Consider the following 15,560-nt stretch of genomic DNA (forward strand, 5'->3'; position numbering starts at 1 on the left):
CACAGTTTGATGTATGGATGTTTACTATTTGGAGCCAAAGACACACTTTCTACTTACTCACTGGGTCTGACATTAGCAGAGCCAGGGACAGTATAATAATCATAATAATAAACTTGATGCCTACTTTTGCACTTTACCATATTGCACCTTTATTATTGCACCTGAATAACATACCGCAAAACACTGTGAATATTCTGTTCTGTATAATTTATGCACTATGTCTGTCTGTATATGTGGATCATTTGTTGTTTTTTTGGTCCTCTGTGTAATTACTTGTTGCACGGTCTGATTGACATAAAGTTCACTTTGAGTACTGCGCATACCTTAAAAGATGAACTGTGACGTCCATTGCTTTGACGCTAGATAATTCAGTTAACGTAGCTGAAAAGCTATTTGTTGCTACATGTTGGTTTGCTACGTGTTGCTTAGCGTACTTACGCTTTGCGAGTACATACGCTTACCAACGTGTAGATTTTTTTATTTCGCTTTTGAGCTACGTTACCTGAATACGCAACCCTTTACGTACACTCACCACATATGGTTCAGCTAACGTAGCTCAAATGATACACTAGCTGACTAGCGGTTAGCTACTCACTGTTCGTGGAAGTCCAGCATTGGCGGCTCGAACCGTATGGGCCTGCTGTTGCCTCCAGGAAGGGGGAAGCTAGAGACAGAGACAGAGACAGAGACAGAGAGTTAGAAGCCGGGGGGATGGACACTGCTCTGCCTTTGCTCCAACACAAAACCCAAAAACACACCTGTGTGTGTGTGTGTGTGTGTGTGTGTGTGTGTGTGTGTGTGTGTGTGTGTGTGTGTGTGTGTGTGTGTGTGTGTGTGTGTGTGTGTGTGTGTGTGTGTGTGTGTGTGTGTGTGTGTGTGTGTGTGTTACATGTGATATATTGGCCAATATATGTCCACAAGCCCTGTGGAAGCAGAATGATGTTCCTGTGAAATTAGAATACATTACGGCCCAAAGTACCAGAGAAACCCAGTCCACAACACAGGAAAAGGTTGAAACATGGAACAGCCTTCATCGATTAAGGTGCTGGAACAGACCCTGTCCAAAACGAGGGAAATTATGAAACATGAAAGGCCTATTTAAGGAATTTAAGGGGTTTTAAGAAAAAGAAAAAATATATATATATATTTAGGGGATTTTGCTGACGCTTTTATCCAAAGCGACTTACAACCATTCATTCACCCAATCAAACACAGACGCCGGACTCGACCCCTCGCGGCGACAGGAGCAGTCAGGGTGAGGCGTCTCGCTCAGGGACACTTTGACACTCAGCTTGGAGGAGCCGGGATCCAACTAGCAACCTTCAGGTTACCGGCCAACCCGCTCTACATCCTGAGCTACTCTCGCCCCCTGAAGGCGCAGGAAAAGCAAGTATTCCAAGCATTCTATCTTTAGTGCACCGCTGAATTCTGAGAAGACCTTGGGAGGTTCAGAGCTGTGGCAGATGGGCTGACACAAACAGACACACGAGAGAGAACAAACTGCCAAATGTGTGGTTTTCACGACTCGAGAGATAGCGTATACGTTTGTTGTTATCAACGCGGTTCGTGTATATCCTTCGGTGGCTTGTTGGAACGCCAGCGAAGAAACAGGGCCTGGTTAAATGTGTCAAGGTGATGGTGCAGATTAGCAGATGCTCGTGAGAAAACCGTTTAAAAAGTGGTTTTAAATGTGCTGCAGAGTTTAAAACACTAAAAGCATCAGAATCAGAATTGTACAGTAACTACACAAGATTCAAATTCTTCTGATTGTTTCCTCCACAGCCAAATAGCAGCAACAATACAAGGTAAAGTAATTAGATAATAAAAATAAAAATAACAATATAAAATAAAATATATATTTTTTAAAAAGTTTAAATAAGTAGCAGAAGTTGTCATGGTACCAGTCACAGTTGATTGAAGTGCAAAGATGTTGCGCAAATGACAGAAATATGCACTTCAATAATCGTTTTTTTGTTAAGATTGTAAGCAGGCCTGTTGCATCAAGTCTTATCTAGAAGCAGAATGTTGAGCTTGGTGTGATACGGTGAACTTGCCTATCAGCGGAGGCATTAATGATTAGACTAATGGATGATTATGACGTGATATCGTGAATAAGTGACCCCTGCTCACTCACAGGTCAAAAGCAACTTGGACCCTTTGAGTTCACACAGAAACAAATGCTTGCACACAGGGCTGATATATATATTTGTATCATTATATTATTAATTATTATAATCGTAGAATATTAAAACCGGATTCTCTAAAACAAAACAATGAGTCTTATTTTATTTATTTTGTTTTAAAATGTACATCTGATCGAGCATTATACAGATCTGAACTGTTGAAGAAAACCTTGGACCTGACCTTGCATTGGAGGCGGCACTAGGAGCTCCGGGAGCCTCCTGGACCGCTCTGACCTCCACTCTGCCTCGTGTACACATGAGGCAGAGTGTCTGCGCGTGTCCTCCTGCACGCTTCTGCACATGAGTGTGCGTCCCCTTGCATTTGCCTGCGTCTGTCATCGTGTGTGTGCCCGCGTGTGTGTATGCCGGCATGTGTGTGTGTGTATGCCGGCATGTGTGTGTGTCCGTACGTATGTGTACATGCGTGCGTGTGTGTGTATGCACACATCACATGTGTGTATGCGAGTGTGTGTGTAAATATATATATGCCAGTGTGTGCGTGCATGCGTGCGTGCGTGCGTGCGTGTGTGCGTGCGCCTGTCGGCACGAGTGTGTCCGTGGGCAGCCTGCACGCCCATGTACATGTTTGTCTAGCTCCCGCTGTCCCCGCAGGCATCCCGTCCAAACAGAGCCGGGGCTGTGAATACTGGGATTCATAGAGCAGCAGCAGCAGCAGCAGCAGCAGCAGCAGCAGCAGCGTGGCCTCCGAGTCGTCCACAGAGAGGAGCTGTCTTTCTCTCTCTGCCTGGCGGGAGGTGATCTAGTGGATCACCTGTCTGCAAGCCATCCAGGAAACGACCGGAAGGGGCTGGGACTTAATGCGCGGAGGACTCGGGTTTGATACGTTTTGGAGATTTGAAAAATAAAACTAAATGTACTACGAAAGACCATCTAGTTTCTCTAGTGTCACACAGTCTCTCACACACAAGCAGTCTCACAGACACAGTCACACACACACAGTCACACACACAGTCGCACACACACACGGGTAAAGTTTCTCGTAAAGGCAACGCTCTTAATTAGAATAGATCTACAGCTTTGCGTCATCTTTCATATCAGATAGACACCAAAAATAAAAAAAGAGGAACGTTTACAGCACACCAAAAAACAGGAAACACATTCGAGAGAGTGCACGTTCATTTTCGTGGAACACGGTCAAGCGGAGGGCAGAGAGCGACAAGCACTATAGCGTTTGCCAATTATTGTATGTTTGTACGTCCTTGCACTTAAAAACAGTACTTGGCATGGTGTAGCGTCTTATCGTAGCTATCGGTGTTGCGTATGGGGAATGGGTTAACCTAGTGATCGTTAGCGCCCTGCAGCCGGCTCAGGGTTCGAGCTGGAGGGCGGGGGCGGTAGGACAGGACGTGATCTGTTTTGCAACAGCTCTGTGGAAGCCCGAAGCGTGCAGACGTGGTTGCAGGCCAGCGTTTCCGCCGTTGAAGTGCAGACACTCTGTGCTCTGAGGTTAGAGCTGTGAGGCAAAGCTTGTGCTACACCAGTCCTAGGAGGCGGCCTCACCCCACCTAGGAGGCTGCCTCACTCCCCCTAGGAGGCTGACTCACTCCCCCTAAGGGGGGTGAGTCACCCCCACCTAGGAGGCTGCCTCACCCCCACCTAGGAGGCTGCCTCACCCCCACCTAGGAGGCTGCCTCACCCCCACCTAGGAGGCTGCCTCACCCCCACCTAGGAGGCTGCCTCACCCCACCTAGGAGGCTGCCTCACCCCACCTAGGAGGCTGCCTCACCCCCACCTAGGAGGCTGCCTCACCCCACCTAGGAGGCTGCCTCACCCCACCTAGGAGGCTGCCTCACCCCACCTAGGAGGCTGCCTCACTCCACCTAGGAGGCTGCCTCACTCCACCTAGGAGGCTGCCTCACTCCCCCTAGGAGGCTGCCTCACTCCACCTAGGGTGACTTTACTGGTCTCCTCCAGACACAGGAGGCAGCTTTTTATTGTAAGGTTTGCATGACCTGGTGCTCCACAATGACATGCAGGAGATCTCTCCCTGTCTGTCTGTGTGTGTGAGGGTGGCTGTGTGGTGACGGCTGGTTTAACCTTTGCAAACCTGTGAGGACTCAATGTGCAACAGGTGTGCAGCCTCACCCACCAAGCATCCAATCAGACTCCAATCAGACTGTGGATGAGGTGTGGCTCATCCACACACAGGCCCACTAAAAAAAACAGGAAACCTTACAAGGCAATCATTCTTTTCTCGGGGACTCACCTCGAACCTGCTCTGTCTGAAAACACGTGACAGCAGCGCAAAGGAGGCAGCGACCAACTCTGCAGAGTAGTGATCATAAAGAATAGATTGTACAGCGTTTGTGCGCGGGTGTGTGTCCATGTGCATGTCCGTGCATGTGCGCGTGTGTGTGTGTCCGCTCGTATGTGTTTCTAAGCTTGTGTCCTCACGTGTGTGAAGACACCATGAGCTCTCCCCTTCACACATTAACGACGTGACATTTGCCACTCAGTGCAGCTCTCTTTACACCCGTCTTTGCATCCACATCGCCTCCGACCCTTCAGCCAAACACACCAATGCCTTCACGCCCCCCTCTCCCTCATAAAAACACCAAGGTGCTGCTACTCACTAGGCCACACACACACCACACAAAACGAAAACACACGCACACACACACTCAAACAAACGTACACACACACTCAAACACACGCTCATGTACACACACACACTCACACACACACACACACGTCGGAGAGAGAAGTCTCTTAGGAGGCACTCACACTAGGCCATCTGTAACGTGCCCAAGTCTGTTTGACGTCTGTACCTCGTACTCAAGTACGATTGCCCCCCTCCCCCACCTGTCATAGGTCATCGCCAAACCCTGACACCGTGGACAGGCTTGTTTTCCTAGCCAGAAATCTGGAGTAGGCTAACTGCTGGCCTGGCCCGACCCAGTCATGTTATTTGTTCTTTTGTAATTTGTTCGATGAGATTTGAACAAATTAGAGATACATTGTTGTAGTTGTAGTCTCTTGCTTTCTGTTATCAGTTTACATGCTTTGTTTGTTTTAAAAAAAAGTATTTTATTGAACCTTTTAATGACATTTGCTCTTTCCAGAGATGCACTATGCATATTGTTCTGTTTTTGTTATCCAATAACCTGCTATTTTTTTAAAGTATGGAGCCTAATTTAAACATTTGATTACAATTCAGAGATATATGTAATGTTTTAAGTTACATTTAATTCAATTAAACAGCATCATACAACTGTGTACAACATGCACAGTGAAACTTGTAAAAACTTTTTGACATAATTATTTTTTATTCCAATAAGGCAGTAGGCTACAGCCATTGTCCCAAAATCCTTGCGGACTCCCGGACACCCGCTGGAGCTCAGCTCCGTCAGGTGTTGCTCCATGTCGCAATTAAATTCTGTGCATAATATTCCGGAGGCGCGCACAGCTTTTGGCCGTGATATTATTATAATGTTCTCAAATACGAGGCGGAGGCAGTGTCTAGTCCACGGTTTATTCAACCATCAAACTGTATTCAATTCAGAACGGTAGGAATAGTAATGGTAAATCGGTACGCGGCGCACAGATACATACATCATCATGTCGTTATACATCATCACCAAGCATCCCCTGCTTAATAGAACAACATGGAGAACAACGCAGAGCCGTTCTACTCAGATACAGCCCGCTCTCTATTGCACGCCTTTTTCACGGTCTACACGTTTACACTCCCCGTTTTACACACCTCAATTTATCTTAATGATCATGATCTGCTAATGATCATATCGCTGCGCTGTCTCCACGACCCAACACAGCGATATGATCATGAGCAGTTCTAACTGGAGAGAAAGTGAAATCCGCGAGCTGCTGATCATTTGAGAGAAGGTGAAGCAGTCGTATTAATCAAAGAGGTTGAAAGATGGTGCGATCTACGAGAGAGACGCAGAGGAACTGTCCTTACGAGGCTTTTGTCGGGATAAAAAACTGATCTGATCAGTCTGATCGTTCTGTAATGTTAGCAGGGGGTCAAGACACAGGATTTCGCCGCCCATACTTCAAGTCAAGAAGGTAAGCCCGACGGTTTGATTTAATCTGGATCATTAACTAAGTGTTGATGGCCAAAAGGAAGAGAAAACAAACAGCCAGTTTAATTTAATCGGGCCTATTAAGTGTTGGCGGTGACAGCCAAAAGGAAGAGGAACCAAACAGCAAGTTCCTCGTGAACGACGATTAAGAAACCCGGGTGAGAATGTTGCAGGACCGCGAGAGGATTCCTCTCTGCAGACTTCAAACAAAGCACAAACACCCCTCTACACCCTGACACACACACACACAAACACAAACAAACCTCAACTGACACAAACATTGCACACACACACACACACACACTGATTGACAACCACACACACACACACACACCTCTACACCCTGACTCACACCCCTCTACACAGACCCACCCTGACACCCACACCCACAGAGATGATTTGCAAACGTAAAACTGAAGCGTGTGTGTGGCGTGTGCGTCGTGGCCTCTATTGGTGTGTTCCTGAATCCTTGAAGCAAGCCTTCCTAGTTGCACTTTTGATGTCATTTTCCAGTCTCGGAGCATTTATAGCGTTCCTGTTAGTCTTTGTGATTGTGTCATGAAATTGGCTGGTCGTTGTTTATTGTTAGCTACATTAGCTCTTTAGCAAACCAGCCTGAAAACAAACAATACAACTTTACATTGTATTGCACGCACAGCAAGACCGTGCAATGCATAAATTGGAGACCGGAATAAAGTAGCAATGTAATCAAGTGTGTAAGAGCATTTAAAATCAAAATTAAAATGACCAACGTGGAAATACAAAGAAAATAAATCTCTTCACGGGCGCAGGCATTTTGTTGAGAGAGTCATCAATGCTCTCGGTCTACTCTCAGATTTCCGAAAGATTAAGACAAAAAGGGGGCTTGCCTCCACGAGAAGCCGCAAGACAGCTGGCAGATCTTCGACTCGGAAGTCTGGCATCCGATGATTGAGGAACACAGCATCTGTCTCAGATGTGTTTCGCAAACACACCTTGGTACAAATTTGTATACGGCATCCAGGGGGAACACTTGAGTGCCGCACTACAAGTCACATGCTCCCGGACCATTACCTCCATGTGATCAGGGCCCAGAGCCAGACCATAATATGCTAATCGCGGCCTCAGCAAGCCATACGTCCTAGTCAAATCCATCGCTCACGGACACACACACACACACCTGTATGCCTGCACACCTACACAAACACACACACACACAGAAGATAGCTAACACACACATCATACAACAAACAATCACGAAAGACAGACTTGTACAAATGGGTCTCTCACACACACACCTTTCTCATCGCACAATTAAATTCACAAATGCTATCAGACCCGACACACACCTTTGAAACAAAATTCACACGCACCACACACAGAGTAGACACACACAAGACAGGTGAGGCCAGGTGTCACAGGGGGTGTTTACAGCAGTGGGGCTCTGGCCTCTGACCTGGAGGCATCTGATTGGACGAGACCGGATGCAAAACAGACACACACACACACACACACACCCACACACACACACACACCTTTTATTCCAAATGCAAATGGCCGCTTCTGAGTACTTGCAACCAGACACACACACACACACACACACTTCCTAGATCCCCCACCAGGACTTCTTCACACTTGACTTTGGAAATGTCTTCGGGTCAGCCGGTTGACTTGTCGCACACGGCGTGACAGATGGTGTAGAGATCACTACCGCCACCCCACAGCAGCCAATCAAACGCAACGACTCAGTGACAGCTGCTCTGGTCGGCAGCACAAGGTGTGGCCCCGGTGGCTGGTATGTCGCACGTGTGTTCGAGTACGAATCCACAACACTGCCCTTTTAGAGACGGAGTAAAAATAACTGGCTCGCGGCGCGACGCATGAATGCCACAAATGTGCAGGTAAATTGCTGGCATTTTCCTAGTAAAAAGCACATTATAAGAAAGGATTTAGGGATTAACATTCAGGGCGTTTAGCAGACGCTTTTATCCAAAGCGACTTACAATAAGTCAATTTGTCAGAAGAAAGAGAAACAACAAAATATATCTGTTGGTACAGTAAGGATGTTCAAAGAATCAAGTGCCAAGCACTAACAATCTCTAGGTTAACCCATTCCCCGTACACAACTGGCTAGGATAAGATGCTACATGATGCCAAGTACTATATTACATGCCAGGATGTACAACATACAATAAGTGTGTACATTAAGTGCCAGGACGTATAAACATACACAGTGATGACTGATAACCAGGGTTGACCTTGAATCTTCGACAGCAAAGACATTTAGTCAACGTCATTTCTTGCAAGGACACCCTTCATAATAACAGACTCCAACCAAAGACTGCCTGAAACACATCATCTCATCTAAACATGATACAGAAACTTAAATCCATGACCAGACGCAACGCAACAAGAACAACGACGACAAAAAAGACTGCTTCTTTAGAACAATCTTTTAACCTGCATTACAAGTGTGTTTGTGTGTTTAAAAGAGTGTCTTACCTTTTGTGGTGATATGAGTTTATGTCTGGCTCTGCCTGTAACACAGAAGAGCGACAACGTCAGGGGACAGGACACAACCGAAAACACAGACACACAGACAGAAAGAGAGACACACACAAAAACACCCGCACAAGGTGACACACACATACAGAGGGACAGAGACACACAAACACACAGAGACAAACACAAACACACTGGAAAGGAATAACTAGGAAGGAACTGTTAGTTCATGTTTGAGATTCTACTCTTTAGAAGCACAGACAAATTTAAGGCTAGATCCTCTCATCTATCATATCGAGGGAAACACACACAAACGCAATGGGCTGCAATGAATAACAGCGTTATTAACACACACACTCACACGGAAAACACCTACACACACAAAAACGGAGAGGACACACACACACACACACACACACACGGAAGGGAAACAAACACACAGGGAAGGAATAAACACACACACCTTTTTGTTTGGTTGGGGTCTATCCTATACCTCACGTTGAGGCCTTAACATAAACCCGAGCCCTGGTGAATAATGGAGGAGCCGGGGCCCGGTGGACGCCACGGTCATATGGGGAGAGCAACTTACACATGGAGCCGACTCACAACAGACTCAGGCCCTATCGAACAGACTCAGGCCCTATCGAACAGACTCAAGCCAAACACAACAGACTCAAGCCCAACACAACAGACTCTAACCCAACACAACAGACTCAGGCCAAATAGAACAGACTGAAACCCAATAAAAGAAAAACACAGACACACACCAATTTCAGAATCACAATCACAAGGCTAAAGCCGGCTTCTTAACAAACTTCCCTTTTTCTAAACGGTAATAACCAACAAACACATCCTGCTTTAGCGAGGCTGTGTCCCAGACCCACGCTGTCTGTACCTTTACTTCCCCTACTTCCCCAACAAGACAGGATGTGTGGTAAAAACAGATAGTGAGGGGAGGGCTGGCTGTACAGTGGGATATTGACCTGGACTTCACCCCCCAATGATATGAACAGGTAAAAGGACGCGCTACAGATAGTTGTAAAGATAGTTGCTGTAAATGGACTGCATTTATACAGCGCTGTTCTAACCAGTGGCACCCAAAAGCGCTTTACAATAAGGCCTGACATTCACCCATTCATACACACATTCACCAACACATATACACACACACACACACACAAACACCCCCCCCCCCCCCCCCGGACGGCAGAGTCGACCCCGCGGGGCGACAGCGAGATGGTCAGGAGCAGTCAGGGTGAGGCTTCTCGCTCAGGGACACCTACACACTCTGCTAGGAGGAGCCGGGGATCGAACCAGCAACCTTCAGGTTACCAGCAAACCCGCTCTTTCTCCTGAGCCACATGTCGCCTGTATGTCTGTCTGTCTGTGGAGGTTCACATGAAGTGTACATCGCTGATCTTACCTGAAGGAGGCCTTCATCACCAAAGTGAAACACCTCTAGGATGGTGTCTGTCTGGATAAAAGCTGTGGAGGAGAACACAACAAACAAGGCGCTAGTAATTCAAACTAGAGTAGTAAACGCGTGATAAATGGACTGCATGTACATTAGTTAAAAAGTTTGGGGTCAGCCGGACAATTTCATGTTGTCGATTAAAACGCACACTTTTATTCAACAGTTTCAGCTGTGCTAATATAATTGCACAAGGGTTTTCCGATCATAAATTAGCCTTTTAACACTATTAAACAATGTAGCATTAGAACACAGGAGTGATGGTTGATGGAAATGGGCCTCGGTACGCCTATGTAGATATTCCATTAAAAACCAGCCGTTCAGAGCTAGAATAATCATTTACCAAATTAAAAATGTCTAGAATGTGTTTCTGATTCATTTAATGTTATCTGCTGTGCTTTTCTTTAAAAAATAAGGACATTTCCAAGCGACCCCAAACTTTTGAACGGTAGTGTGTGTACATAGCGCTTTTCTAACCAGTGGCCGCTCAAAGCGCTTTTACAATATGGCCTGACATTCACACACACACATTCACGGGTCATGAATTCCAGCTCGCTGTCTCCCCCCCCCACCGCTGGCTCAAGTAGCCTGCAGAAAGCAAACTAGCTAGAACATGCACCACACACACACACACACACACACACACACACACACACACACACACACACACAGGACATCCCTGCAGCGTTTAGTATGGGGGCGGGTAACTAGTCCTTTAAAGTTAAAAGGACCTCTTGTGTGTGTGTGTGTGTGTGTGTGTGTGTGTGTGTGTGTGTGTGTGTGTGTGTGTGTGTGTGTGTGTGTGATTAAGAGTGTCCAATGTCCATGTCAAAGTGTGTGTGTGTGTGTGTGTGTGTGTGTGTGTGTGTGTGTGTGTGTGTGTGTGTGTGTGTGTCCAATCAGTCTATCAATACGTCACTATTAATAACTTCCTAAACAGCCGAGGCGGACCCTCCTCTACTAGTGAACACACAAACACCACTTTAAGTCCAGGACCAGGGGGGGGTCTACCTGCCCTGCTTAACGTCCTGTCACGACCCAAACATCAACACTAGTGCTAAGTAGCGAGGTAATGCTAACAAGCGAGCTACAGCGGAGGGGGGTACCGCCGCCAGCCGCCCTGTCACGTCCCGTCCCAGGCAGAGATCCTCCACTAACACTGCGGTCAGCGCTAACGCTAACGCCGACGCTAACCAGCGACCTCCGCTACCACTGCGGTTAGCTGATGCTAAGCTAAAGAGCTACGGCGACTACAGCGGCGCGAAGTACCGCCGCTAAGCCGAGCCAGGACTCCCGGCTTCAAGGTCGTTTTGTTGAACTTTGACGCGGTTAGGATAGTCGGGTCCGCGGGGGATAGCGAGCAGCTAACGTTAGCCTGGGGGTGTTGGGCTAACGCGGCTAGGCTAACGGCTACACACACACACACACACACACACACACACACACACACACACACACACACACACACACACACACACACACACACACACACACACACACACACACACACACACACACACACACACACACACACACACACACACACACACACACACAGTCCAAGTTGAGCCACGGAACGGACTCACAAACCTTGCTTGTTTGCCTGCGCCGCGCGAAAGATCGCGAGCAGTAATATCCGAGCGAACATGCCGCGCGTCGCGAAGTTAGCGAAGTTCGGGAATCTTTCAGCTTGCGCCATTTCTTGTGTGTACTACGCGCTAGCTCGCGCTCTCTGACGGGGACTGAATCGGTGTCTCGCGCTCCTCCCCGAACATGAGCAGCGGCAGCGCGAGGCGGGGCGACGGTGACGCGCCGTGTCTTCGTGGACGTGTTCGGGGCGCGCGGTGGCGCGTTGGCGCGGCGCAAGGGCGACGCGGCGGTGAGGAATTCGACACCGCGTTTGTTTTGGGGTAGAAATAAAAAAAAATTAAGGATTTTTAGTATTTTATATTTTATTTCATGAATAGGGTTATTGTATTGTTGACTTTTGTAAAAAAAAAAAAATACATATAAAATACAAAAAATATATTTTTTATTATGTGTATGTTATATTAGCCTATATAATAATTTATTTATATCTTGTGATTATGTGGTTTGAGCCCTATTTAATTAGTCTTTGAAGGGATTTTTAACCAAATATATGATCGCTTCATTGTAATAACGCTGTAATTATTTAACCTTAACGGCAGTAATATGACCGCACTTCATATATTTTCTATTCGTTTTTTTTGTTATTTCTAAATAATTTAGAAATAACAATTATTATTATTTAGAAATAGTTTAGCTTTTGTTCACACCAACAAATTCAACATACTGCAAAGACCTCGCCGGTGACATAACGATGTCCAGTCATAAGTACTTGAAGGAACTTTAATGTTACAAACTAGGTCACTGAAACCCGTAACCAACGGCAAAAATCCACACTAACAACAACCGGAAACCCTCAACCCTCCCTCCTTCCCGAGGTGGTAGCTGGACCCTGTACACCACCTCCCCAATTCTCTCCAGGACCCTGCATGGCCCGATCCACTCGCTATAAAGCTTCGGGCATCTGCTGTCATGGTCTGTCTGTTTACTTGTCTTGTTTTGGTGTGTTTTCTGTTTTACTTTGGTATCTCTGTCTTGTTTCTCCCCATGTCCGGTCAGGTTTCCCTCCTGTGTTATTGCTGCTCGCTCCCCTAATGTGTTTCAGCTGTTACTCGTTGCGTGCCCTGTGTGTGTTTGGTATTTAAGCCCTTGTCTTTCCTTTGTTCCTTGTCGGATCATTGTAGTTCGTGGTGAGTTGTGTCCTGTGTGTTACCTGTGTTCCCGGTTTTCCCTGTGATACCCGCGTCACCTGTGTTCTCGGTGTTCCTTGCCTTTTGCATTAATAAATTATCCTTTACCCAAACTGTCTGCTATTGGGTCCTACCTGCCTGCCTGCCACCCGCTAACCGTGACATCTTCCCTTCTTTCTTTGCGGGCTGTAGGTCCAGACCAGCTCCTCAGCCTCAAAGTGCCTGCTACGAGAATGCACATCATAGTTCCTTTTCTGCCTCACCCCTGCGCTCAGCACCTGTCCCCTGGTGAAAGGAGTGAGCTCTCTCCAGGCGGTCCTGGAGTCTCCTGGCATACTCTGGGCCGGGAGGAACGGGGGGAAAATCGGGCAGCCGGCCAAACGCCAGGTCAGCTGGGGTGCGAAGCTCCCTCCCCAACATCAGCAGAGCAGGCGTGCAGGACGTCGACTCCTGGACAGCTGACAGCTGACTCCTGTATGCCATAAGCACTAGAGGCAGATGATTGTCCCAGTCCCGCTGATGCTCAGCCGAGACAATGGCCAGCTGCTGCTCCATACAGCGATGAAATCGCTCCACCAAGCCGTCACTCTGTGGGTGCAGGGGGGTAGTACGGGTCTGCATGTCCAGCCTGCTACATAAAGCCGCAAAGACACACGGGATTCAAAATGTCTCCCCTGGTCACTGTGGATGGACTCTGCTGCCCCAAAACGGCTAATCATCCCCCCGATTAAAGCGTCCGCTACGGTCTCTGCCCCCTGGTCAGGCAGAGCGTACGCCTCTGTCCACTTGGTAAAATAGTCCATGGCCGTGAGGACATACTTGTTCCCCCTCTCTGTGCAGGGTAGCGGGCCCACCACATCCACCCCAACCCTCTCCATAGGGAACCCCACAGGGAACTGCTGTAACTGGGCAAAGGACCTTTCAGCTGGGCCTTTGTGGGCTGTGCAGCCATCACAGCAGCGACAGAAGTCCTCAACGTCCCGCTTGTGCTGCCCCCAGTAGAAGCCAAGGCGGAGGCGACGAAGGGTTTTTGTCACCCCAAAGTGCCCCGAGCCCACAGCACCATGGATCGCTTGAAGCACTTCCCCACGCAGAGAGTGAGGCACCACCACTTGCCACCTCACATCTCCGGTGGCGGGTTCCTTCCAGGCCCGCTGAAGCACGCCATCCCACAGCCGCAGGGTCTTGAACTTAGCCCACAGTCCCTTGGTGACCAGGGAGAGAACGGCCACTTCTTCCCATGGGGGCCGCCGCTGTAGGTCCAACCACTGGAGCACTGGTCGAAAGTCTGCGCCCTCCTCCTGCTGCCGTCTCCATCCTGAAGTGTCGACCTCCCGGAGCTCACAGCAGACTGGGGACGCCACCTCTACTGCAGAACATCCTCCTCCTGGCTGCACAGCTCCTTCTCACGGCTCTCCCTCCTGTCACAGTAGCGGCAGCCATCCTGACTGCAGGGGCGTCGGGAGAGAGCGTCTGCATTACCATGGCGTGCCCCTGCCCTGTGCACCACACTGAAGCTGTAGGAATGCAGCTCCTCGATCCACCGTGTGACCTGCCCTTCTGTGCGGAGTGGTCAGTCCGTACAGTGAAGTGCAGGCCACAGAGGTAATATTTGAAGTGGCGTACAGCTCTAAAGATGGCCAGCAGCTCGCGATGAGTGACGCTGTAGCGGCGTTCAACTTTGTTAAATGTCCTGCTGTAATACGCCACCACCCGATCCCCTTCCGGCCCTTCCTGTGCCAGCACGGCGCCATTGCCAACTTTTCTAGCGTCCGTGTCCAGGATGAAGGGCAGGGTCAGGAGGGGAGAGCACCGGGGCTTTGGTGAGAGCTCCCTTGAGTGTCTCGAAGGCAGACTGGCAATCCTCTGCCCACACAAACTCCCTGTCCTTCTGTTGCAGGCGGAACAGGGGAGCGGCCAAACAGGAGAAGCCCCTCACAATGCGTCTGTAGTAAGACGCCAGTCCGAGGAAGCTTTTCAGCTGTCTGGTGTCAGTGGGGATGGGCCAGGCCTGGACAGCTTACACTTTGTCCTCCCTTGGTGCTAATGCCTTCTCCCCCCACCTTGTGCCCAAAGAAAGTTACCTCTCACCTCAGGAAATGGCACTTATTAGGATGGAGTTTCAAGCCTGCCGCAGCTGCTTTCCCCAGAACCTGAGGCAGCGAGGCAAGTGCTGTCTTGAAGGAGCCCCCGTGTGCCAGTATATCGTCCAGGTAGACGATACACTACTACCGGGGGATTCCGGCGAGCCCTCTGTCAATCAGCCTCTCGAAGGTCGCAGGTGCATTGCAGAGGCCAAAAGCGAGGACCCGAAACTGCCAAAAAATCCTCTGCTAGTGCAGAATGCAGTCTTTGGTCTGGCATCAAGGGCGAGAGGGAACTGGAAGTAGCCAGAGCGGAGATCGAGCGAGGAGAACCAGGACGACCCAGCTACGACATCTAAGGCTTCATCAATGGGGTAGGAGTCCTTCCTTGTTACTGCGTTAAGTGGCCTGTAGTCGACACAGAATCTCCACTTACCCCCTTTCTTAGGCACCATCACCAAGGCTGCTGCCCAGGGACTATCTGAGGGTTCTATGAAGCC

At 48.6% G+C, this 15,560-nt stretch overlaps 2 protein-coding genes across 2 annotated transcripts in view; both read right to left on the bottom strand.

Annotated features, from left to right (window-relative positions):
• The window catches only part of LOC115546839 (transmembrane protein 131-like), a 49,698-nt gene extending 37,732 nt beyond the window's left edge, over positions 1-11,966 (bottom strand). Inside the window, 4 exon segments of the mRNA XM_030360606.1 lie at positions 596-664; positions 8,729-8,763; positions 10,152-10,213; positions 11,790-11,966. Of these exon segments, the coding sequence (XP_030216466.1) occupies positions 596-664; positions 8,729-8,763; positions 10,152-10,213; positions 11,790-11,898 (275 nt within the window). The 5' untranslated portion in view covers positions 11,899-11,966.
• A 1,239-nt stretch (positions 11,967-13,205) lies between these two features.
• LOC115546691 (protein NYNRIN-like) lies at positions 13,206-14,730 on the bottom strand. The gene is made up of 2 exons (XM_030360377.1): positions 14,682-14,730; positions 13,206-14,294 (listed from the first exon to the last, which is right to left on the bottom strand). The coding sequence occupies exons 1-2, from the start codon at positions 14,728-14,730 to the stop codon at positions 13,465-13,467; spliced, it is 879 nt and encodes a 292-aa protein (XP_030216237.1). The 3' UTR covers positions 13,206-13,464.
• Positions 14,731-15,560: the final 830 nt, after the last annotated feature.

Source organism: Gadus morhua, chromosome 7 (assembly GCF_902167405.1).
Source record: "Gadus morhua chromosome 7, gadMor3.0, whole genome shotgun sequence".
In the NCBI taxonomy this organism is placed as follows: Eukaryota; Metazoa; Chordata; class Actinopteri; order Gadiformes; family Gadidae; genus Gadus; species Gadus morhua.